This window comes from Mus pahari, chromosome 10, assembly GCF_900095145.1.
Source record: "Mus pahari chromosome 10, PAHARI_EIJ_v1.1, whole genome shotgun sequence".
NCBI lineage: Eukaryota > Metazoa > Chordata > Mammalia > Rodentia > Muridae > Mus > Mus pahari.
The window spans coordinates 92,798,073-92,823,303 of record NC_034599.1 but is presented as its reverse complement, the minus strand read 5'-3'; the positions used below and the strand labels follow the sequence as shown (position 1 = coordinate 92,823,303).

General features: G+C 48.7%; 2 protein-coding genes across 4 annotated transcripts in view; one reads left to right on the top strand and one right to left on the bottom strand.

Moving 5' to 3' along the window:
• Window positions 1–4,158, top strand: part of Armc8 (armadillo repeat containing 8) — a 92,297-nt gene extending 88,139 nt beyond the window's left edge. For all 3 annotated transcript variants that reach the window (XM_021206609.1, XM_021206610.2, XM_029543001.1), the window contains one exon: window positions 1,756–4,158. In XM_021206609.1, the coding sequence (XP_021062268.1) occupies window positions 1,756–1,789 (34 nt within the window). In that variant the 3' untranslated portion in view covers window positions 1,790–4,158. The remainder of the gene's footprint in view (window positions 1–1,755) is intronic.
• Window positions 4,159–6,564: 2,406 nt separating this feature from the next.
• Nme9 (NME/NM23 family member 9) overlaps window positions 6,565–25,231 on the bottom strand; it is a 20,072-nt gene continuing 1,405 nt past the window's right edge. Inside the window, exons 2-11 of the mRNA XM_029543589.1 lie at window positions 23,602–23,659; window positions 19,990–20,093; window positions 19,167–19,238; window positions 17,157–17,267; window positions 15,193–15,268; window positions 13,158–13,240; window positions 12,695–12,787; window positions 11,637–11,791; window positions 10,516–10,652; window positions 6,565–6,584 (exon numbers count right to left, since the gene is read on the bottom strand). Of these exons, the coding sequence (XP_029399449.1) occupies window positions 6,565–6,584; window positions 10,516–10,652; window positions 11,637–11,791; window positions 12,695–12,787; window positions 13,158–13,240; window positions 15,193–15,268; window positions 17,157–17,267; window positions 19,167–19,238; window positions 19,990–20,093; window positions 23,602–23,659 (909 nt within the window). The remainder of the gene's footprint in view (window positions 6,585–10,515; window positions 10,653–11,636; window positions 11,792–12,694; window positions 12,788–13,157; window positions 13,241–15,192; window positions 15,269–17,156; window positions 17,268–19,166; window positions 19,239–19,989; window positions 20,094–23,601; window positions 23,660–25,231) is intronic.

Genomic DNA, 25,231 nt, shown 5'->3' with positions numbered 1-25,231 from the left:
CCCCCCCCCAGTTGGCAGGTTGTCTAGTGAGTTGCTCTTCTAGACTTCCAAAATATACAGAGCAAGCAGGGTTTCTGCCTCCTGAAGCTTATTGTCCCATAGGTTATAGAAGAGGAGGCTGAGGCACTTGTAGCCCCAGGTGCCCATCAGATGAGCCTAGGACCAAAGGCGAACAGCAGCGAGCCATGTGCTGCAGGCTGGAACCTCTGAGTGCCAACCAGGGCTACTGGCTTAGATGGTGCCCATCTCCCCTGACTGAAAGCAGGCTGCTAATTGGACTTTTGCTCAGACTTGTTGGAAATAGAAAACAGTTCTCCTTAAAATTGTCCCTAGGGAGTCCAGAATGCAAAGAAAGGCCTGATCAACATGAACAGAACAGGTTTGGGGTCTAGCCTGTATTACCTTAAGCCAGTCTGGTACTATTTCCCCAAATTTACATGGCACATAAGTTTTTGGTACTTAGCACACAAACTCCTATTAAAAGAAAAGGCAGCCATCTGGGAGTGGGGATGCTCACCTGTGATCTCAGCACCCAGGAAGCAGAGAGGAGGATCAGGAGTTTGAGGCCAACTGGGGCTGCAGTGCAAACTGGCTTACGTGCCTGCCTCCAGGAAGTAAAAAAGAAATAAGAATCGAGCTACTCAGCCTGTTGATCCTCTAAAACCACCAGTCTTAAAGACTCCTTAGACAACGGTAGTATAAACACAATACGCATGCACTTGGAGCCTTCTAGTAACTAAGCAGCCTACTAGATCTAGAAAGATCTCCCTATTGAATCATCAGGTTCCTTGTTATGTAGGTGGGAGGATAGTGGTTCACCCTGTAGCCCAGGCTGGCCTGGAACGAATGATCTCTGACCTGCTTCCACCTTTCTAGTGCTGTCATAGGAGCTCAGTCGATAATCTTAAAGACTAACACAGAATTTTGACTAAAATGCCCCTGTGTGCATAATGACATGGCACAATAGTTTGTCAGCTAAGCAAGGCAATTCCTGAGCTCTCCTTTAAAGACTGTAGATTAACATGTAATCCCAGCATTGGGGAGTAGGAGGGTCCTTACAAGTTCAAGGCCAAACAGACTATGTGTTTGAGGACATCATAGATTCGAGAGAGTGAGCCTCTGTGTCAAACACACAGAGAAAAACAAACAAAAAACCTCTAAGACTGTACCCTCGGCAGCTGCAGTTGAGTGTAATTTATCATTGACCTGGTCTCCTTAGAACCGCTGTCATCACTAACAGCAGGTTTAGCCTTTCCTTTCTGTAACCTAGGCAGAGACTGTTTCTAAAACTGAACTTGCTAACTCCATGGTTGTATCTTTATAGTTTGCCACACTGTAGCCTCCCTTCATAGTTGTGCAGCATCTGAACCCAGAGGCTGCTTGGCCCCTTTTACGTCCCTCAGCACCTTTGCTTGTGTCAGCCTCCCAGTGTCTTCCCTTAGTCCTGTACATTACTATATAACACCCTCATGGCAGTTAAGAATACAGCAGGATTCCATACCCATCTCAGCTGCAGACTGTTAGCATATGCCAGGGAGTGTAGAATGTTGCCAGGCAACAGTAGACTCAAGAGTAAGAAGAGCTGTCTAAGAGAGACCCGAGGAGAAAAATGCCCGGTCACCATAGGTCTCGGCCCCATAAGTTAGGTGCTCAGCTGGGCTCAGGCCAGCTCCCTCCCAACTCCCACTGGCCACAAGGGTTTCCCCTGCAGTTGCAGTTGTGAGGTGGTTGCTAACAGGAACTTTGTGATTTTAGGGCAAAGACGGCGCTGCAGCAGTACCTGGCGTGACGGGAGAGCCCTGGGCACCTGCGAGCACCCCACACCTTTGTAAGAGGAAGTACAGGAGCTAGCCTCATTTGACTCCTTCTATTTGCACACGTCACCTTGGACTGCAGGGAGCTGTTTTGCAAAGCAGTTTAGTAAGCTTAGATCTCAGATTCATCTTGAGAACATTTTTTGAGGTAGTAATTTCCTCAGAGGACTGTTGTGTTGTGTTTTGTTTTGTTTCTGAGCTACCTGGACTCTTTATTAGAACAATCAATCATTTCCTTTGGACCTACAATTTTTTGCCTATGCTGCAGCCACTTTGTGAGCAAGAATGATGTGTGTGTGTGTGTGTGTGTGTGTGTGTGTGTGTGTATGTGCGTGTGCGTGTGCGTGCACATGCACAGGAGTCAGGATGAATGACCGTGTGGGTGAGGGATACCTCAGATTTTTCTTTTCTTATTTTGTGTGAAAATCTCTTTTCTACAGATTTTCCAGGGTTTAAGCATTGCTTGCTGTATAAAAAAAAAAAAAAAAATTACTGAATTATATACAGTTTGAATGAAATGTTATTTTAAAAGCAAAACAATTGTTTAGTGTTCCATAAAAGTTATGTTGAATTTTGGTCAGATGAATATTTGTAAGTAAAAAATATATGCATTTCTGAACCTCAACTTACATAGATTTTCTTTATAAAAACAAAAACAAAAAAAAAAGACAAAAAAAGACAAAGAAAAAGTTGGCTACAGTCTGCCTGAATAACAGGCACTGTACATGGTGCTGTGCAGATGGTGAGCTAGCATCTTACTGCCATCAATATTAGCAGGTACAAAGCCTTTGGGTTTTGTTTTATTTTGTTTTTTTTTTTTTTTTCTAGCCTAACTCAGTAAGTTCTCAGGCTTCCAAGTCACAAGGATGGTGGAGTCGAGCAAAGTGAGGGACGGTCACTGTAGGCTTTGAAACGTCAAAGGGAGGCTGATAGTGGAAACCTAACGAGGACCAGGTGGGCTGGCTTTGACAGGACTGGGGACCGAAAGCCTCCCAGCATACCTAAAGTCCTGTCATTAGTGTGGCAGCATCTGGCAGGGTCTCAGAGCAAACCTGGAGAGCAGGTTGCCCGGAAACAAGCCAGATCACCGGGTGCTTCCCGAGGCAGTGTGAGTGGCTGGGAGACTAGCTCGTTCTGCAAACATGTCCTAGAAAGAGGCAGCTGCTTAAGTGTCCCAGCAAAGGCCATGAAGTAGCTGGGGACGGCTGGGTGCTGTGCTCATCCAGAGTGAAATAGGAAGTCTTTTCCTGGATGAAGCTAAAATACTTCATGTTGTGAAAAGAGAGGAAAATCTCCCCGTGATGACTGAAAATGCATTGGGGGGGGTGGGTGGACAGGATCTGCTTCAACTTCCGGTCCCTTCAAATTGAACTCAACAGAGATAGGAACAAACAGCCTGCCTTCCTGTGACCAGCAGGGCAGCGGCATGGCAGGCAGCGTGTGGTGTCTGCAACTGCTGGGGCCCACACCCTCCCTCCCACCAGCCACTCCCGACAGGGCTGCTCGCCTGAGAGCTGGTCTGTCACCAGCCTTCACCTTCCTTGGAAGACTTAAGTATGGTTGATTGCAAATGAATGTTTTTAAAATGTTGTATTTAATGCAATGCTTCCTGTTCTCCATATGGCCACCCAAGATACAAACACAGAGATCTCCAAGTTATTTTTTCCAGAACATCACTGACTTTAAAAGCTGTCACAACAGAACTTGGGTTTTGTACAGACATCAGAGTGCTAATGTGAGAAAACCTGGGAGTGAAGCTTTCCCCCAGCAGGCCACTTACTGCCGCTGGTGTTGAGACTGCATCCTCCGATAGTGTTTTGTAACAAGATGCTACAGCATTGGTTTTAGAAAGTACCAGTAACTGTAAAGAAACCAATAACACGTTGCTGAGACAATCGTGAACCCAAAATAGCATGAGAGGGCTGAAGACCCTTTGAACTCTGTGGATAAATCTTGCCTGTGGGTATAGGCAATGGTCACATAAAAAGTGCTTTACTCTAATTAACTTTTCTGATTTGAATGAAGGGAAATGTATTTATTAAAACAAAGCTGTGTGCTGCTTTATGCAGGTGCAGTGTTTGGTCAGCAAGGAAGTGGGGAGAGTGGGGGGCATGGTCTTATGTCTACACCCAAGTTCTTAACGAAGCTTCTGGCCCTAATACTGCATTCTGTTTCTCCTTTTGTGCCCTGATTGTAACCCAAAATTTATAAACTAGAAAAGAATGTCAAATTTAATAAGTTGCATTTTTTTCCTTAAGCACTTTATTCAGAACAATACATGTTCTTCTGGTAGTGTTTGGATAATATGATTTTAACACGTGCTAATAAAAGCCAAGAAAAGTCATGGCAACTTCTTTAAAGGAGTCTGTTTTCCAAGTGACTGGAGCGTTAGGAATTTTCAGAAGAGAATGTGGACAGCTCTGAGAGGTGTGCTTTGTGGTAAATGAAGAGCTCTGGGGTGGTTTTGCATTGCAGAATGGAGGCCAATACCTCTAGCCAGTGATGGCTCTCAGAGGCTCCTGCATTGATCTGAGGGCTCCTTTCTCTGACCCCTGGAAGGGCCTGCAGGCTCTGTAGGTGCCCGTTCCCAACCACCAAGACCCACCCCCCACCCCCCCACCCCCGATCTGCTATGCTGTTCCTTCCCCTTCACCCACCCCTCTCATCACCATTGCCACCACCTGCTAAGTCAGACTGAGTTTGACCACTGACCAACTGCTATCCGACTGCAGCGACACACAGGTGTTCCACACTTCCTTACTGAGCTGCCTTCTGGATCTGACCCTAACCACAGCCCCCAATTCAAGATCTCTCTGGAAATGGAAAGCCAGGGGTACCTGCCCTAGTGCAGGAGGACAATGAGGTGGGTGTTATGGGAAGAGAATTTGAGTGGCATGAAACTCTGGGGTACTCAAGTGACTGTAGGGGGATGAATAGGTGGCCCCTTTTTTCATAAGTTCCCTAGAGAGAATGTACAAGGCCTGCGGAAGGGGACAGGTCTCTGGAGAAATCCAGCAGAAGCAGTCCCAACACCTGCTACCTGGGGTAGATCTGCTGCCTCACCCTGCCCCTGGGGTAGATCCGCTGCCTCACCCTGCCCCTGGGGTAGATCCGCTGCCTCACCCTGCCCCTGGGGTAGATCCGCTGCCTCACCCTGCCCCTGGGGTAGACCCGCTGCCTCAGCCTGCCCCTGGGGTAGACCCGCTGCCTCANCCTCAGCCTGCCCCTGGGGTAGACCCGCTGCCTCAGCCTGCCCCTGGGGTAGATCCGCTGCCTCAGCCTGCCCCTGGGGTAGACCCGCTGCCTCACCCTGCCCCTGGCAGTCCCTGATCTCTGAGCAGAGGCTCATTCATTTCTCCCGAGTCGAGGTTTTCCTCAGGTCCCCACCTCAAGGAGAGCTGAGGGGACTGTACAGGCCATGGTATAGATGGCAGAGCCACCGACTGTCTACAGCTCAGGGAATCAGGCTTTGGTGTTCCCAGGCAGTGGGGTTCTCCTGGCGGGCAGGCCACAGCCAGCCCTTAGAGTGGAGCCACCCCATTGCCACTCCCATCAGGCACTTGAACAGAAGAAATGAGAGTTCTAAAAGTCCATTCCAGAAGCTGCCTTCGGCTGATTTCTGTTAGGACTGCCAAGCCAAGGAAGGGTCCCTACCAAGAGTGCTGTCCCCAGAGAATGGCCTGACATTAACAGCTACTCACTGGAGCCCCTTCCCAAACTCCATTCTTAAGCCGTGGATCTTATGGGTTCTTCAAAACAACACAAGACCGAGCCTACAACATCCTCAAGGCCAAAGCAGTAAAGGAGTGTGTCACCATGACTGCACTGTGCAGTCGCCTCCTAAGAGGGGCTCAGGTCACTAATGCAAACCTCTCACCCTTAGGACCACCCCCACCCACTCTTCCTTCCCTCCCCTGCTTTTAAAGGTCTTGACTTTTCCAGCTCTCCTCTTGCCAGAGGTAAGCCCCCTGGCATCCTGACTTTGGGGGAGATTCGGTAGCTGCCAGGTGGGTGCACCCCTCCTACAGGTAGTTTGGAGCTGCACTAATGCCTGTTGTGTGGAAGCCATAATATAGTAGGCCTCTCAGGCCCATGCGCAGAAAGGGCATGGCCTCACAGTGCTCTGTGTGACTAGAGTACGGAAGAGTGGAGCACGCAATGTCCTGAGGGAACCTGGGAGAGCCTGAGGAAGATCATGGGGGTACATAGCAGAGGTGGCCTAAGATCATGGAACTTTACACCATGTTCCATGCCTTTGTCATGAAAGCCTGGCTCATCCTTTTCAGAACCAACACGGTGCTCAGCCGAGTTCTTAGATTACTTAGGGCAATAATGCCCTCAGTGAAGAGCTGGCCCTCTGAGAGCCTGCAACCACAGGAGTGAACTCTAGAGAAGACCAGCAAGAAAGAGAGTACTGGCATTTTCCTCATGGCATGGAAGAGCCCAGCCTTGCCTTTGTGAAGTGTGTCTGGACTTGGCCAGCTCACAGATAATGCAAGATCAGGGCGATCATGGATTGCCATGCATGTGTGGTAACATCACAGGGTCCTAAATTCCTTTGTACTTAAACCTTACATCGCTCAGAAGAAGGGCAGCTGAGCCAGCAACTCAGTGAAAACTGAAGGCTGCCCTGGCCCCACGGGAGCACAAGATCAGGTCTTAAAACTGGGCTTCAGCCCATTTGGGAGCTAAAGAAATGGTCAAGTATTCATGAGACACGTGCGTGCCCCATGTGTGGTGAACTTCACCCTTAGGGGCTGCCCTTGCGACCTGAAGGTAACGGGCAGCACTGTTTGGCAGTGTCATAACTATCAAGCTAATTAAAGATCCTCAAGTTACAGAGTTGAGGCTGCTGAGCTGGCCCGGCAATAAGGTACCTGCTGCCGCACCTGATAACCTTTAGATACCCAGTCTCCGTGTGGGGGGACTCCTTAAATTGGGCATGTGCGTACACGTGTGCGCACCCCCCCACACACACACAATAATGTTTTTTAAGGTACCACACTAGGATCAAAGCTTTATTGTTGAAGAGACCCAGTGTCTTCTGAGGTGACACCATGCCTCAGCAGAATGAAGTGACTAGAGCGTTGGGTGTGTTCTGTTTAATGAGGAAGGGAAGCACGGACAGTTATCTTCGTTGTCCATAGAATGGGGCTAAACCACAAGCATAGTGGTGCTCTGAAGTCATCTCTTTCCCAGTCCTTCTGTGCAGACAGGAGCGTACTGATGGCTCCGCTGGTGGCCTTGTGACCTTGATTCTGGCAGAAGACAACACATCGTTCCAGTCCTCAGATACGCTCAGATATGCAAGGGGCCTCCACGGGGCTCACCATAGTTGGAGCCTCAGCACCTGTCGGGGTAACATTGTTCTATAACACTCCTTAAACAGCCAGGCCACCACCTGCCCACCCCACCCCCCAAAAAACCGACCCACCCAACCAACCAGAGGACAAAGCTGGAACTTGTTGGCGGATGAGATGGCCAGGGGATTCCTAATGAGTGCGTTAGGAGGGACGATGACAGGGTTGTAAGAATGAACAATTAGACCTTTTCATTTTCATAGCTGTGAGGAAGATGGTGGTTTGGAATTATTAGTTTGGGGTTTTAATGGTCATGTCATTGTCTCCATTTTACACAGGAAGAAATGGTCTGAGCAAAGGTAAGTTACCTTCCAGAGGCTGTTTAGTTTATGAACAGTGGGACCAGGATCTGTCTCCAGAGCCTGGGGTGGGGATAGGGGTGGGCGTGGGGGCTTGGGGGTGCTGAGAAAGTTGACAGGTCATGCTCCTCCTAGTGAGGCTGCTTCAGAGAAGCCACCTGGGATCTGGGCTCAGTCCCTTCTAAAACCATCCCCGTCGCTCTTATCAGCTGAGACCAAAGTGGCAGATCCCAGATCCCCAGTACTCCCTGGGAGCCCTCGTTGGCAGTCTGCAACCAGTTCATTTCCACCTATCCTAGGCTGGCCCAGATTTACATCTTTGTGCCTCCAGTCATGTCCCGGAATGGACAAAGAGGTGTCATGGGCTCTGAAGGAAGCTGGCCTGGCAGGGGTGTCCACCAAAGTGAGAGGACCAAAGGACACATGTGCTTGGCTGTGTGAACTTGGGTCTCTGGTCCCCCACAGGGCCATACTCCCCAAGGCTTACTGACTCCCTGAACTGGTGTGCTCAGCCCCCACAGTACCCATTCTGACATGCTGAGTTTTAGATCTTGGTACCCTAAGCACAGCCAACATTTAGGCAAATATGTAGGTTAAAATCCAAACAGGCAGTAAGTGCTTTAGAGCTGTGTTGCAGCCTCCTCTTTTTTTGTTTTGTTTTGGTTTTTGGGGTTTTTTTTTTTGTTTGTTTGTTTGTTTTTTTTGAGATGAGGTTTTTTTGTGTAGCCCTGGCCATCCTAGAACTCACTCCATAGACCAGGCTGGCCTTGAACTCAGAGATCTATGTACCTCTGCATCCCAAGTGCTGGTATTAAAGGCTTCTACCTCTGCTACTGCCACCACCCGACTTCCCTCCTAAGAAACTGCCTCCACGTCCTTGGGCTTTTCCTAGACTGCTCATTTCCTGCCCCCTTTCGCTCACTGCAGCCAGACAGACCCAGTTCTTGCACTGGTTACAGAATCAATGTTCTGTGCATCTTGGACTCTGGCTTCTCACCCATATCTGGAGAAAGTGATAGCCTGGCCCATCTTGCCCAAGCACTGTGAATGTTTCCCATGGAGGGACTGAGGGAGGAAGAGAAACAGAGAGACAGAGACAAAGACACAGATGGGTGTGGGGGGCTGAGGGGCAGGAGGCCACAGCAGATTCTAGAAGAGCCCTTCTATGCAGTCTGGTTTCTCAGCAAGCCAGGGAAATGGGGAGGGCACAGGGACAAGAGAGGAATACCTGGCTTTGAAATAAGCCTCAGGAAGTTACTAAAATTTCACTTTGAGCGATTAAAATTTCACTTTAGCCATTAAAGAAACACAGATTAAAACCACTTTAAGATTTCATCTCACACCAACAGAATGGCTTTAAGAACACTAATAACAACTAGTAACAAGATGGTAGCCAATGTGGGGGAGGGGAACCTTTGTCCACTGTTGACGGCAATGTGAACCACTGCAGCCACTCTGGAAATCAGGCTGGAGGGGTCTCAAAAACAAGTACCACTCCTGGGCATAGACCCAAAGCCTTCTAGTCCCTGTTACAGGGATAATAACCCCTGTTCATCACTGCCCTATTCACAGTGGCTAAGAAATGGAAGCAGTTAATGAGTGATCAGGGTTTGTACATACATGGTGGACTACTGCTCAGCCCTAAAGAAAACTGAAATGTTAAAAGAAAAAGGAATGGATGGGATTGGAGAAAATTATTTTAAATAAGGTAATCCAGACCCAAATGGACAAATGCGGTAAGATCTCATACGAGGACCATAGTGTTAACTGTTCTACCAGTACTATCTGAGGCATGTGGACTGCAAGTGAGGAAGTGAGGTGATGTGAGGTAAGGATCGCCTTAAGGCAAGGCATATAGGAGAACATAATTAAAAAGAAGGGGGCAGCATGGGTGGAAAGGTTTAGGCAGGGAAGGAGGCCTTGAGATTGGAGAGATGAGGATGGGCAGAGGATTAACATCAAGTATAAGAAGCCATTTGAAGAACAAGGCGTGCCCGAGTATACAGCAGCAACTTGAAGGTTGATAGAATGACCAAGTGCCGTCTGCATGGATTCTAGCCCCACTCCAGGGATAGGACCAGTACCTGGTGGCCTAGCCAATCTCCCAGATCTGGGGAGGAGTCTTTTCATGGTTACCTAAACTGAATTATTAGTAACTTTAGCCTTAAGAGTACCAGAGCCGAGATCAATAGAGGTGTCACTACTCAGCGTGAATCAGAAACCTCTCCTGACAGTGGTGAATAAAGATTCATGGCTGCCCAGGATGGGGAACGTGAGTGACAGGAGTGGGCCCAGCCCTAAGTAAGTCATATACCACCCCCTCTAAGGCTCTGGGAACGTTGTGCAAGTGAGGGCCGGAAGGTCCTGTGCCCCAGACTCCTAAAACTGCTGTAACAATTAGCTCACATCAGCTGCTGTTACCTGCACTGGGCCCACACAAGGTCAACGTAATGAGCTTCAGCCTCTAAACTCTCGACTGTTGGTAGATCCCTTGAGAGGGGGAATCACTGTCTAGTGTGGTGTACTCTCTGACTCCTCCAGTCATTCGCTAACAGATAGCTTCAAACCCATGATCACACAGATGGCCCTGGTTAATCTTGGTGGATCGCACAACAAAATGAACAGATAGGAATACTGGAGGGAGATTTGTGGGGAAGGGAGGGTGGGTGGGAGATGAGAGTGATCAGTCTGCAAAGGATGCGTGTGCAAACTTACAAAAATAAACTTTTGATTTGTTTAGAGTCATAGGACTTCCCCATGGTTGGCAGAAAGGCAAAGTGTCTTACGATTGGAACTAGGACTCCACCATAAGCACAAAACAAAACAAAACAAAACAAAACAAAAAAACCCCAGTTGGTCTTAAAAAGCAGCCCTTCTGCTCCAAGAATGCACCAAATGGCTTAATGGTGATGCCAGTTACAAGGCGACCTGTGTTCAAAACAGGACTTTATTGGCTAGTTGGGAGACAAATCGTCAGTTTCACACACACACAGAGAGAGAGAGAGAGAGAGAGAGAGAGTCATAAAGCCATTATCAACTCACCCTGTGGAGCTTCCATGTCTTTATCTGAGAACTTGAAACTGGGGAAGAACAGAGCCAGCTCCCTGTTGGCCTCCTCTCTGTCCCAGCTTCCATGCACAGCATTAAAAGGCATTTCTGTGCCGTACTGAGCCCGGAGACTGGGAGCGTTGATACAATGTAAAAGAAACAATTGTTTCACTTGAAGAGAAATGTTTTGCTCTCCGGCAGCGGGACCACCAGCTACCAATCAGCACAAGAGTGCTTTGCTCTGTGTAGAGAACCGGAGAACAGCCTCCGTGCCAGCTCCTGCTGCCCAGGGGTGTTAGACACAGGGTCTGGCAACGGTTTACGTCTGCCCAGAGAGAGACTACAACTCCCACTGTGTGGGGTCACAGCTGAGCTCTAGCACCTGTATCTCATGCAGCAATATGACTGATCTTGATAAGAACCGTAACCCTGGACGAGCTAGGTGGGATCTATGTGCTGCCTGAGGGTGGATAGTCCCACTTTACAGTCTAGGGAAGTGAACTGAACTGAGCAGAGGAGGGACTTGACCCATTAGGTGGTCTGAGCCATCTGCTGCTTTGCTTAGCCCAGTTACTTCAATTAGACGCTCTTGTCCCTTAGGACTGCATAGTACAGCTATTGAGCTTTAGGGTTTGTTTGTTTTCTGTTTGTTTTGTTTTGTTTTTTGCTAATTCCTTTCCTGTTGTCTGACCCTGGCTCTGTCCGCTTCAAAAGCCAGGGCCCGTGGATTTGGTAGAGTGGACTCCAGGCTAGCTGCTCACTGGGTCACAGAGAAGGCTGAGCAAGTCTAGGTAGGTGTGCTGAACAGGAAGCTGACTCCAGACAGCTGTTGCTGTGGTAGGGCAGGCAGTACTGCTGCCTTTGACTTGGAAGGTTCCTGAGATCTGTGACTGAGCCAAACTCAGCAGCAGCCTTTAGAAATCCGTGAGGGGCAGGGTGGGGGGAGGATCCCATGTTGGGGAGTCTCAGAAACTCAGTAAGAAGATGTCAAAAACTTCCCAGGTATTATAGAAAGACGCCTCCTGACTACCAGAGCTGACAGCATCACCCATGATTCTGAACCAAACACCAAAGGAAGTTTGAGATGGCTGAAAGGACTACACAGCTGTTGTCACCTTTCGGGATGTTCCCTCCTGGCCACATTAGGGTCACAAGGTCCCAGGAAGGTTCGCCAAGTGGTGACTACATCCTCGGTGCCCTCGGTCTTGGTGAGGATCAGGAGGTGGCTGGGTCCGCTGCACATGTGATGCACTAGCTTCTCAAATGCCTCCTAGGCACAGAGAAGGAAACAGTGACCTGGGCCGGGAGCTACTGAGACCTGAAGCAGGCCAGCGCACCCAGACTACCCATGTACTGGAAAGGAGAGTTAGTAAGAAGCCCTGTGAGCTTGTAGACACTCAGCCATGACCTGGCCACCTCTGCCTGCTGTTAAGGATGACCAGTCATACCCCAGGACCCCAGAAAGGTGAACCGTGGTGAAACATGAGTTAGGTTGGATAGTGGCATGCTAAAAGAATGGCGTTTGGATATGTAATACATGGGTGTTGGGTATCCAAGTGTACAGTGTAGACGGTACTTCTCCCCAAACCCTGGGCCCTTCTCCTTCAATACCAGTGCTCCGAGTTCCCTCTGGGGAAGATCCCCTCCATTTCATTTGTTCCTCATTTCACAACTGTGATGCTTAGCGACTATCACACCTCTGACCTAGGAAGTGAGGCTGTAACCTAAGAGCCATCAGCCATACTCCCCAAGCCCGCAAATCATAAGCAGGAGCAAGCAGAGAAAGCAAGACCCTAAGTGGCAGGCGGCGATGTCTTGAGCACTTTACCTAAGGCTTTGGCGTCTGTGGGACCTAGACTTTCCTTGGTCCCCCTTCTCGCTAGGCATCCTTGTTAACCTTTTCATTCTCTGTCATCAGCTCTAGGAGTTATGGAGCATCCTTCTGATAAACACCTTTATTCCATTGCTGACTGTTAAAATAGTTTCCTTACAGCCACGGTACTTGAGCGGTACAGGCTCCGATCGTATTCTGAGCTGCAAATCCATTACCCACCCTCCTGCCGTTCATGTTCTTGTTCTTCATGTTATTCCCCCCAAGCGGCTATCAACCTATCACCAGAGTGTTAGAGGAGGAGAGAGGATGAGATGGACCAATAGAAGCAGATGAGCTGACCTCGCTGGCTCTGTGTTGATAGAACGCTTGCGTTTCTGCCTCTGTCAGGGTTCTCTCTTCCTTTAATAGTATGTCAAATCCTGCTTCCTGGATCTGCAGAATATACATAATATACATTACGTATACGTAAGTATACACATACATACGTAAATATATATATACATACGCCCCAGGGTTTGGGGAGAAGTGCACACATACATATACATATGAGTGTATTCCTCAGATGTGACTCAAGGCCATACTTGTAGTGATCTTAATAGAAAGATAAAAGCAATGCAGGTCCTTAGCACCCTCAGCACCCCGCCCCCCAGATCTAACAGTGTCATAACCTTGAACAGAATCTGAGTTAGAACTCATCAGAAGCCTTCCCTCAATGCATCCCAGAGGCTGCTGCCCCCATCCCTGTGCATCTATCGCAGGAGACCTGAGAACAGTTACGAAAGGTACATCATGCACCTCCCACCTTCATGATGATTTCCTCAGCCTTCCCATGGGCCACTGCATCTGGCTTAATGATGCCCAATGTACAGGTCTTTCCTGATGACGCTGAAATTAACCAAGAGAGCACTGTCAGATGGCTGGGAAGCCATTTGCAGGGACAGTGTTGTTTCAGTGCCAGCTCCATCGTAGCAAGTACCAGGGATAGGCTTGGGCTTCAGGTCTCCATAGACTCAGCCTCTAGGGAATGGCACCAACCTGGCACCAGACCACAGCCAGGCACCCCAGCCCTGTGTGGGCAGAGTCTGTCTGATTCTTTCAACTCTAGTCTGGGAACACATGGGGGTGGACATTTACAAAAGACTGTTCAGAAACAAACTTGGAATGGCTGAATGAGCTGCCTGGAGATGGGTGAGCAAGGAACACGGGGGCAGAGGTAACAGGCCCAGCCACCCTCAGGCCTTCCTGTCCCCCTCTTGTGGCTCTCGACTTTAACTGCTGCCTATCTGGTTTTCTTTTTATTCTCATGACTCCTTTGCTTCTGCAAAATAAATTTATAGGTATGGATTTTTTCCTACCTGTATGCCCGTGCACCATGGCCATACAGTACCCACGGAGGCCCAAGAAGGCACTGAATTCCCTGTGACTGAAGTTACAGATGTGAGCTGCCACGTGAGTGCTGGGTAAGAAACCGAGTCCTCTGGAAGAGCAGCCAGTGTTCCTAACTGCTGAGCCACTCTCCAGCCCCCTTGCAGGTTTTTTTTGTTTTTTTTGTTTTTTTTGTTTTTTTTTCCTTTCTTACGTGTGACAGAAATGGTTGCCCCGAGCCCTGCATCTGAACTTTGTGCTTCTCAGCTACTAGACTCCAGCTTCAAACCCCTCTGCCCTCTTCAGGTTTCCAGAGAGGAGGTCAGACAGAGCAGTGTGAGCCATTTTTTTGTTTCAGTTTTAGCTTTAGTTTTGACATTGCTTGGGGTCAGCCTTGGTGAACAGGGGCCACCTAGGTCCAAGCTATGGGAATTCTGTAGGCAACAATTTGTATGTTCCAGGAGCCCATCTCTATTGGGTTCCTATTGACATGAACTTGCCCTTGGTAACTTACCTGCATCTTCTACAGAATCAACATTTCCCACCATCTGTTTTCTGTTTCTCAGCCTTTCTATCTGTCCTGCCACAGTGAAACAAAACCATCCGTAGCTAAGAAAGGTTTCTACTGGGACTATCTGTAAAGCCTGCACTAAATAGGTGTACGCTATCCATTGGGCAAATGTTGCCTAGGGACCCTTGGTCCCCAACCTATGGCCTTGTTGGGAGGTAGCTGGCAGGCGGGGAAGGAGGGATAACCAGTAATTAAGGCTCAGCAGAGTCTTACTCTAAGCCATGCCTGTCAGATTCTGATCCCAACCATCCTTACTGTGCACCTATGAGAAACAGCCATGTATCTCAAGCTTCCCTCCACCCGTTGTATCCAGTCCCAGTTCCCTGGCATCTTGGCTGTTAATGCAAGCCATCTTCCCAGCGGCAGCCTGTCTAACTCTCTGGTCCTCAAATGCAGCAGGGCCACTCTTCTCATAGGAAAGCTCAGGAAGGGACATGGCACAGTGCCTATGAGACTTATGGCTGATAGCGGCTGGCTAGCTAGCGAAAGAGGGAGAGAGGGGGTGGGGCTGTGAACAGAGGAAGTGAGGCTGTGGAAGGGAGGGCTTCTGGTGTTTTACAAGGAGATAGTAAGGGAAACTTGAACTCTCTGGCTCAGACAGAATTCATTGCTCCTCTTCTCTATTATTATTCTGACGTTTCTAGAAGGATTATTTCCTTATGTCCAGTGACTGCCACAAAAGTCGCATTTGAGTCTCATCAGACAACTGTCAAATGTACCTATGATTGGCCGCCAATGGGCAACGGGGAGGTCTGATACCATTTGTTTGAAACCCAGTGATTGAAGACAAAATGCTCATGGCTAGCTTCCCAGAACCAAGATGGCACAATAGCCTGGCGACCTGCTTGCTAAAAGTGCACCTCATGTCGGGATCCACCTTGCTCATCAGGCCTGCACTCACCTATGTCCCCATCTTCGCCACCGTCCTTTCTGCGGGGAGGCCACTTGAGTGCACCCAGAAGTTCCTCATCAGTAACCTAGGACAAACCAGTCACAGAGAGAAAGGACTCAGCCCACGCAAAGACTGTGACGAATTTTGGCATCTTCAGAGAAGAGCATCAGAATACAGAAGTTCAAAGCGCAGAACACGGTAAGCCTTGAGGATAAGGACAGGGATCAGAGCTTGGGCAACAAGGGCCTTGTTAGTACTGGCAGGGATGGGGGGCGGAGGAGATCCTTGCTGGTCTTGAGCTTTAGAGTCTGCCCCTTAACCAAAGGCAGGTAGAGGGCCCAGGGTGTGGCTCTATTAGAAGGCGTGGCCCTGTTGGAGTAGGTGCATCACTGTGGGTGTGGGCTTTAAGACCTAGCTGCCTGGAAGCCAGTATTCTGCTAGTAGCCTTCAGATGAAGATGGTAGATCATTCAAGGGATGAGCCACCCAGTGCAGAGAAATCAAGGGACAGACCATCTTCCACAACAGTGTGAGCCTATGGCTTTCCTTCTTTGGGAAATATGGCAAGTATCCTTAGGAACATGGAAGTATGACCGGATTCTGTATGTTCTAGAAAAGGGGCTGTGCTCTTTGGAACCTCGTATGAAAGTGTGGACAGTGAACACCCAAGGTCAGGCTGGATGCTCGGCAGACGCACAAAGTGCCTGGAAATACCTCCATGTACCTATGATGTATGGACTTTTAAACGAGTGCCAGTTAGCTGTGAAGATGGTGCAGTCTGTATTACTGTGGACACAGCTTCTCAAAGCCACAAGTTATGTAGATCCTGTATGCCATGGTAATCCAAAAGCTAAATTTCTACATTAAGGAAATGACCTAAAACTTCTAAGAATCTGAGTGTGTGCGTCACTGGGAGAGACTTCACCCTAAGGCTGGGAGAAGGCCTTCCTATCATTTGCTGTATTCTAGGTTTTCCCCAAAAGCCCATGCCTTTTTTTTTTCATCATATATTTATTTATTTTTATAAATACATTCATTTTCTTTCTTTCTTTTTTGCATCTCGACCACAGTTGTCCCTCTCTCCTCTCCCATAGCCTCCCCTCTGCCCCATGTCTCATCTCCTCCTCTGTTTCTCTTCAGAGAAGGACAGGCCTCCCGTGGACAGCAGCCAAGCCTGGCATACCAGGTTACAGTAAAGCTAGGCACCTCCCCTTTCCCCTCGGACTGAGGCTAGACCAGCCAACCCAATAGGAGGAAAGGGTCCCTAAAGAAGACAAGAGAGTCAGAGACAGCCCCTGCTCCACTGTTAGGAGTCCCACGAGAAGACCAAGATAACCCCATGCAGGCTCCCTGGTTGTTGGTTCAGTCTTTGTGAGCCCCTATGAGCCCAGGTTGGTTGATTCTGTGGGTTTTCTTGTGGTGTTTTTGACCCCTCCGAAAGCCCATGTCTTAAACTCATCCTGGCAAGATGGTGGAACCTCAAGAGATGGGGCCATAAGGTCACTAGGGGAGTGAACTTGAAGGTGATTGGAGAAGAAGGTTAACTCTTTCCAGCCCCCGATAGGATCAACAGCCTTCTCCACATGCTGCCCCAAAAGGGCTCAAAATCAGCAGACCTAACTGGCTATGGGCAGAAGCCTAAGATGTGGGCTAAAATGAACCTTTCCATCTTAAAAATCAATGGCCTCAAGTATTTTGTTATGGGACCAAAAGGGTGACAAAGTCACTACTCAGTTCTGTCAATTCCTCTCTGTCCCCGAAGTCCTTACAAAGAGTTTAGTTGTGACTGAAAGGGAAATGGATGAAAGATGTTCCAGGGACTCTGGAGAGGAAAGAGGATCACTCCCGAGAGACTTCTAACTGTGCACCCTCCCAAGGACCTGGGTGAAGAAAAGGCCCAGGTCTGCATGGGGAGGGGACCCCTGCGTGAACGCTCTTGTGAGCCCGCCAGTTGGATAAGTAACCTCCACTTACCATGCTCCATTCCCGGCCTTCAGCCAGAACCTTCTTTTCCAGCTGCTGTAAGATGGTCTTCTGAAGCAGGGTGGGGTTGGCTCCCTTCACCACAGCCACCAGCTCTCCTCTCTGGAATGTGACAGGCCACGTGAAATCCTCCTCTCAGCTGGCCATCGCTTTCAGGAGGTTGTGCCTAAGGCCAAGGTGCATCAACCCTAGGCCCACATCCCCTACCGTCACCTCTACTGCCAGTTCCTGGGGCCCATCCCACCGTGAGGCCCTCAATTTGGCTCCTAACTCTTCTAAGGACTCCTCTCTGATCTCCACCTTCTCCCTGACATCCCTCTTGTCAAAGTTTCCTTCAGGGCAGCCGGGAGTTAGTTAAGGGAGGAGCAACCCACAGAAGATTGTGTGGCTAAATGTAACTTATATGTGGCTTATTAACAAATAAGCTCTTATTAACAAATGAGCTCTCTTACTATACCAAGCACTCGGGGTGGGGCAGAGAATATAACCGCCAACCTTAGAAAGACATAACAAAGCCTCACAAAACAAAAACTGCCGTAATAGGGGACTCTGTGTCTGAAGCTTATCAGCATAAACGTGGAAGAAGGAATCCACAGTACGGGCTGCGGTAGTCAGGGAAGACTTCTACGCTTAGTGTGGACCTGAGTTTTCTGCTCTTGCTTTCTCTATGTACATCACTGAGAGATGAAACCCGAAGAGAAGCTCCTGTACAATGGCCCTGACTCCATTTCTCTCCATCCCTCCGTGAACCGCCATGGGTTGGAGGTTGTGACCTGAGTCCCCACAGATGACTGCGATTCTTGTTTTAACCACCATTGGCCTAAGCAATCCAATGACTTCGATAACATCTGTGTTCTGTGGCAGCTCTGAGGGCCAGCGTGGCTGGATGGACACGGCCATCTCCTTCTCCTGCCAACCACGGCCATATAGCCACCACAGAAGCCCCTCCTGGAAGACAAAGCTCAAGTTTTTAATGTGCGGGGCTGGCAGGATGGCTCGGCTGGTGAAGAGGCCTCTTACTGGGAATGATGATGATCTGATGATGTCCCCAGGCCCCACGTGGTGGGAGGAGAGAACCAGCTGTTATCTGATCTGCACATGAGTGATGTAACACATGCGCGCGCGCGCGCGCGCACACACACACACACACACACACATGAAAGATAAATAGAAATCTAACAAATAATTACAATAGCTTCTACTATGTGACCCTCGTGGTGCCGAGGCTAAGAGATCTGGCTGCCAAGGGTCCTGGAAGAGCATACCCTGGTTTCCCTGACTACCATGAGTGGGCAGGGCTGAGTCTGGATCAGCACATCCACCAATTACCTCCTGGATCTGGCAGGCAGCCTCAACCTGGGAACCCAGGCATGCAACTGTGGGCGCTGAGGAGCAGGAGCTGGTCATGGGTGGCACATCCAAAGACATCCAAGTCACCTGTCACCACAGAACCCTTTGGTTCCCAGGGGGCTCCTCTGCCTTTCTTCCATTTCACACTGTGGTTATCAGGGCAAACACACAGCTTCTCTATATATAATGTATTCATTTCCCCCTAAAAGTTCCCCTCGGCAGAGAAGAGAAATCTGGAAGTCATGCTTTGAGAGACAAGCTACAATCTAGAGCATGGGCCCACAGAGGCACCCCCTCCCCCCACACCTCATCACACCTCCATAGAACATATCTCCCTCCTCTTTATCTTTTTATAAACACATCAACATGTGTGTCCTTTGCCGTGCATAGCTGCCTAGGAGGGCTGTCCAGCCACCAGTGGCTACCATGGCGATGAGTCTGTCATCTCCTGTGGAAAAGGAATGAGCACATCTGTGCCGGACCATGCCTTAGGGATGCTCTTCAGGACCGGAATGAATCAGTCTGGAGGGTGTGTCAGTGACATCACCCTTTAGTATGGCTGAGGCCTCATGGTGGCTCCTGAGACCCGATTCGTCTATCTGAACACCAGAGATCCACAGTCAACAGTTCTGTGTCCGCAAAGATACTTACTGCATAAAACAGAAAGGTTGGCTCGCACTTCCCTCGGTACTTTTCCAGAACATCAAGGCGGTCTGCCTCTGCCTGAAGAGAACAAGCTGTCAGCGGGCAGGGTCACAGCAATGCCATGCTCTCCCTCATGATGCACCTCCCAAATGAAGCCCAGCTCGCTGTCTGGTCAACACATTGGTGACAGCTGTGTCAGCAGCATTGCCTTGGAGAGTCAAAGGAGAAGCTGACTTTGGCTTCTCCCTTGACTTCAGAGCATGAGCTGCTCTGGCTCCCCACCCAGCTACTGACTGGTCCAGGGAACCCCACCATCTGACATCCTCCTATGGTTGTGTCTGAGGGTCCCCAGACAACCCCTTCAGTGTCTCTGGTCCTTGGAGTCTGACCTCCTGAGAGATTAGCGTAAGTCCTTTTGGCTCCTGTTGTCTTTAGTGTCTGTGAACCTCATCATCCATCAGTGTGAGGGGTGTCGGTGGGGACTCTTTCACATCACTGTGGAATTCCCATTTCTGTACTTGAAGCAAACATTTGCTCAAAGATCCCCCATATGACTAGAAGATGGAAGTCTCGAAACACTAGGTTCTGGAAGTAACATTTCGGCCAACAGTGTTCACCAACTAAGATGGATATGCAGATGCTACTGAGTGACATGTTTGCATACAGTTTGGTGGTGAGGTTGGCGCTTTTATGTTTAGAGGAACTACAGGACACAATGACAGCTGGTGCCTTTCCATCTGAAAGGCAGCTTGTGCATCCTGGCCCTTGCTTCTTCTGTGGTTAAATTGTTTAAGCTGTGGTGTGACTTTTTGCTGAGAAGGAATCTTACCGAAGCAAAATGGAGATGGTCCAAGCCGACCTCGATCCTCATCTTCTGGAAGAGGCTAACCATGGGTTTGCAGGGTCCACACCAGCCCTGGTAGACATCCACAACTGCCGGAGGTGAGGAATGACAATGCTTATCAGACAGCCACATTCATGGTGACAGTCTGCTCTCATCCCTCTGCCCCCTGCAGTGGACACGCTTGTGGGGTAGGTGTTAGGAATGAGCATGAAACATAACCATCCCTCATTCCAACGTGGAAATTCGGATCTGAAATATAATGAAGTAGGTGGGTACGGTGGCTCACAAGTGTAATCTCAACCCTTGGGAGGCAGAGGCAAGAAGATCGGGTGTTCAAGACCATACTCAATTACAAGGGAGTTTTGTTTTACATGAGAACCTGTCTAAAAGGAGAGTGGGGGTGGGGTGGAGAAGGAAGAGCTGAAGTGAGTGGAAGAAGCAGCAGCTTGTTTTTTAAGGTGATCCCTTTACCTTTCGGGGATCAGGCCTGGTGCAGAGTGTTACTCGGTGAATATCTGAAGGGAACACAGACTACTCCAAAAGTAGGTCAGCAGAGAGGACCAGTAGCCTCCAGGTGACTCTTATCCACTGATAACTGTGGCTTTTCTCCTGATGAATTAAAAGCCATTTGCTTTCATGCCTCTCAGATGGCACAGTGGTCAAGAACACCTGCTGCTCTCGTAGAGAACCGGGTTCTGATCCCAGAACATACAGGGCAGCTAACAATTACCTGTAATTCCAGTTCCAGGAGATCAGTCACCCTCTTCTGGTCTCCATGCTTACTGCATATACATGGTGCTCTGACATACAGTCAGTCAAAACACTCGTACACATACGTTTTCTAAATAACATTTTAAAGCCTTTTGCTAGCCTGGCGTGGTGGCGCACACCTTTAATCCCAGCACTCGGGAGGCAGAGGCAGGCGGATTTCTGAGTTCGAGGCCAGCCTGGCTTACAGAGTGAGTTCCAGGACAGCCAGGGCTACACAGAGAAACCCTGTCTCGAAGAAAAAAAAAAGCCTCTTGCTTTGGGTAAAGCAGCATTCGTTTACTTGTAAAGTCAACATCTTTCTCCTAAGAGGTGAACCCGAGAGACTGTCAGAAGGGAACTTGGGTTTCTTTCGTGTTGTCCATTCTAGTGGGTGTTGGAGCTGGGTTTGCCAGATCTCGCCTTCCCCCCATGTGATTGGAGCAAACTGTAAAGCCTGTAAGGGAGCTGCACAGACTGAGTCAACTCATATGGACCAGAGCCATGCAGGGTCTAGCCTTTGTGATCAGAGGGAACCATGCAGGGTCTAGCCTTTGTGATCAGAGGGAACCATGCAGGGTCTAGCCTTTGCGATCAGAGGGAAGCAGCCTGTAGTAAAGGAGGTGTGTGTGTGTGTGTGTGTGTGTGTGTGTGTGTGTTCATTCCTCTAACCTGTCCAGTAAGAGGTCTTAGAAGAGCTTTCCACTCTTGAACTACTGAAGGGAGGCTTGGAATAGTCAATGCTCAGGAAATATTAGACATGGTCACGTAAGCACCTATCAGGGCAGTGGGCACATAGCAGAGTCCCCAAAAATAATACATGATGCTTGTCCTTTCACCACTGGTAAAATGTATAGTTTGTTTTACCCTGGAGCTGAATTTACCTTCTCAAAGCAGATGCATGGGTACAACTGTTAACCCTTGGCACCATCTAAAGGGTTCATAATCCCTCTGACTGGAGAGTGTGCCTACACACACAAACACACACACACACACACACACACACACACACACACACTGGATCAACGGGACTAGCATTATTTGGTATCCATTTGACCCCAGGCTTGGGTGAGTCTGCTGCAGATGCCAGATGGAAAAATTAATACTGTTGTGTTAGAGTCTGGGGTGACAGACAGGGTATGTCAGACTGGAAATATGGTGGGGAGCTTGTCAGAGCCTTAGGGGGCTCCCCATGAAGAGAAAAGTGGAGTTCAGGAAAGACTTGGCATAAATAGGCTACTTTGGAGGTGAGCCTTGGAATGAGAACTGTGATCGTCTGTAGAGTAGAACGTAGAAACGGAGGGGAAACCTAGGACGCGCTCTGGAAAGCCATCTCAGCTCAGGACACATCTCAGGAAACAGTAAAGGAAGGGGTTGGGAAGGAGTGGGGTTTTTGAGAGAGGGAGTGCTCTTGAATGCTGAAGAGTCATGGAGAGATGTAGATAGAGGAGGAGAACAGGGTGCAGAGTTGCCTGGAGGAGAGGGAGGAACCGCGATAGGAGAGCATGGTCACTTCCAAGATGCCAGCCTCCTGGGGCACACACCATCCTATCAGCCCTAGCCCTTGCGAGTGGGCTGGATCTCGTGATGGGCTTCTAGGAAGCACAACAGAGTATGGATCTGACTTCCTAAGTTAACAAAGTCTGACTCACAGCGGTGGTCTCTCAGTGCCCAGTCTGGAGCGAGCAAGTTACCATGATGTGAGAGGCCTCACACAGAAACCAATGACAAGCAATTACATCTCCAGTCAACAGCCAGTGAGGTCGTGAACCCTGCTGGCAACCACTGAGTGAGCTCCATCCACCAACAGCCATATAAAAAGAGCTGGGAAGCAAGTCTGCCCCAAAGCGAAAATCTATCTGTGACACAGAAACAGCCTTGGTAAAGCCTCCGGGGCCAGAAGCACCCAGCTGGACTGCACTTCATCCAAGAACTACAGGTACTGGAAGGTAGCCTGTGTTTAAGCCACAATTGCTTGGGTAAAGTGTTACCCAGCAGTGGTAACTGAGACAAAGAAGACAGCTGTGGACAATAATTGTGTAGTCCCTGGTTGGTTCCAGTTCTTTGTGATGTCTCATTCACCATCCTGGGAGTTCCAGGAAAGCCCATTTTCCCTTCAAAAATCATTCTCCTTTTGTGTGCCATATCATTAAGATTCTCTGTACTTGGTCATGCAACTGAATACAGCAATCAGCTCTTAACCAAGAGAACCCTTGTACCTGACAGTACTGACTCGCTCACCGAGCTGAGTTTACTGATGTCCAACTACATGAAGTACAACGAATGGTACCTGGTATTCTCAGGGACTCTGTTTCAAGACACCAGTGGGCAGTAGAAGCTGGATGGGACCGGAGCTGATACAAGCATTTCAAGGACTGAGACAGCCAGTTTGATAACTGGTTTCTAAGAGAATAATGAGCAAGTGATATGCACAACATTGGGAGGGCACGAAATTTCAGCACTTCTCGGAGTGCTGTGCAATTTTAAAATGATGAACTTATACTTTTGGAATTTTTCCGTGGGACTTTGCTGAACTGGAGAGGGAAAACACAGAGAAGGTGGATCACTGTGCACACAGACAAGAGGAAGTCAGTTGGTTCCTTTTCCGTTTGTGCATTTTGAAACAGGCTAGCCTCAGACTTGCCATGTGAACCTTGAACTCTGGTCAGTCTGTTTCCAGCTCCCAAACGCTGGGGTTACAGACATATGCCACCGTCCCTGGCTAATGCAGCACTAGAGACTGAGACCCAGGTTTACAACAATACCACCCATGGTGGTCCCTTCTCCACATGTATCATTGAACGGTTTCTGAAAGAATGGCTTAGGGGAAGTGGCTTCATTTAGAATCACCAGTCAGTCCTTTAGAGCCGAGCATCTCCTCCCAAAGCTCCTGCGTGTTGATGTTGACCTGTAGACAGATAGGACCAAAAGCATCGTCAGTAGGGGCAGAGATGTCAGCCTCTCCTCTCTGACTCTCTCTGTGTCTCTCTCTCTCTCTCTGCAATATTCCCAAATGCAATTCTAAATGTCTTCTGTTGGCAATCTTCTTTCTTTCTTCCCTCCCCCCTTATATGACAGGAAAAATAATTAACCTACAAACAATGTGCACCATCCTCAGACATTAAAAAGTGTTGCATGTATTTGTGCAGGAATCATAGAGGAGGTTGCTTTGTGTTAATAGAAGCAGCAGCAGGGTTTCTCTGTGTGACAGTCCTGGCTCTCTGTAGACCAGGCTGACCTCAAACTCACAGAAATCTGCCTGCCTCTGCCTCCCAAGTGCCAGGATTAAAGGCATGTACCACCACCACATGGCACTTGCCAGCTGTTTTATTTCCGTCATTTGACTCTTTGGAGACTGTTTGGCAGTTCCTCTGTGGGACCCTCAGTCCAGCATGCCTGTTTTCTGCTACTTTGGCTCATGTGGTGTATCCCTGGTTTGTCATGTTAGAGAAGCTGCGGAGATCTGCCCTCATTCCAGCCAACCGAGTGATACACAGTTTCCATCTGCCCCTTAGAGACCACACTGGCTTAACCACTCATGGAAGTCAACCAGGTTCCTCCACTAGACAATAGCTTTCCTGTTCCTTCTAACTAACATGATTCCATAGGGAGTGTTACGGTTTCACAGTGAGATGCGTTCCATCGGCCCCTGCATTAGAACACATGCTCTCAAGCCAATGGTGGCATTATTGTAGGTTCTGGGACCTTTACAACACGGGACAACGTTGGCACATATAAGCCAGTCAGGATAGGCATTGAGGGCTCTATAGCTCAGCACCTACTTCCAGACCTGTCTCAGTTTCCTGTTTGCCCAGTCGTAACAAGCCAAGCTGCAAGCTTTCATTGCCAAAGAAGTAGCCATTAATTGCTGTTCATCTCTGTTACCTATCCCCAGAACAGTGAACCCAAATAAACTCTCTCTTGAATAGCTTCTGTCTGGTATTTTGTCACAACAAAGAGAAATATAACAGATATAGGGCATTGGGTTGACATTATTCAATTGAAAATATCATGAAAATTACAACTTGCTCTTCTTAAGAGTTTTTTTTTTTAAGATTTATTTACTTATGTTTTCTGTGTATGGGTGTTTGGTTTCCACATCTGTCTGTGCACCACTTGCATGCCTCGTGCCTGAGAAGGCCAGAAGAGGGTGTTGGATCCCCTGAAACTGGAGTTACAGAAGGCTGTGAGCTACTACTCGGGTGGTGGGAATTGAACCCAGGTCCTCTTGAAGAGTAATCAGTGCTCTTCACCACTGGGCCATCTCTCCAACTCCCTACAACTTATCCTTGATAAAAATATGTAAAAGTCTGTTAGGGTGTATTAACCACCAATTATGGAAGAAAACTACATAAGGTTTACAGATTCTCTATTTTCAAGGAATCTCTCTCTCTCTCTCTCTCTCTCTCTCTCTCTCTCTCTCTCTCTGTGTGTGTGTGTGTGTGTGTGTGTGTGTGTGTATGTACACAAAAGAGAAAAG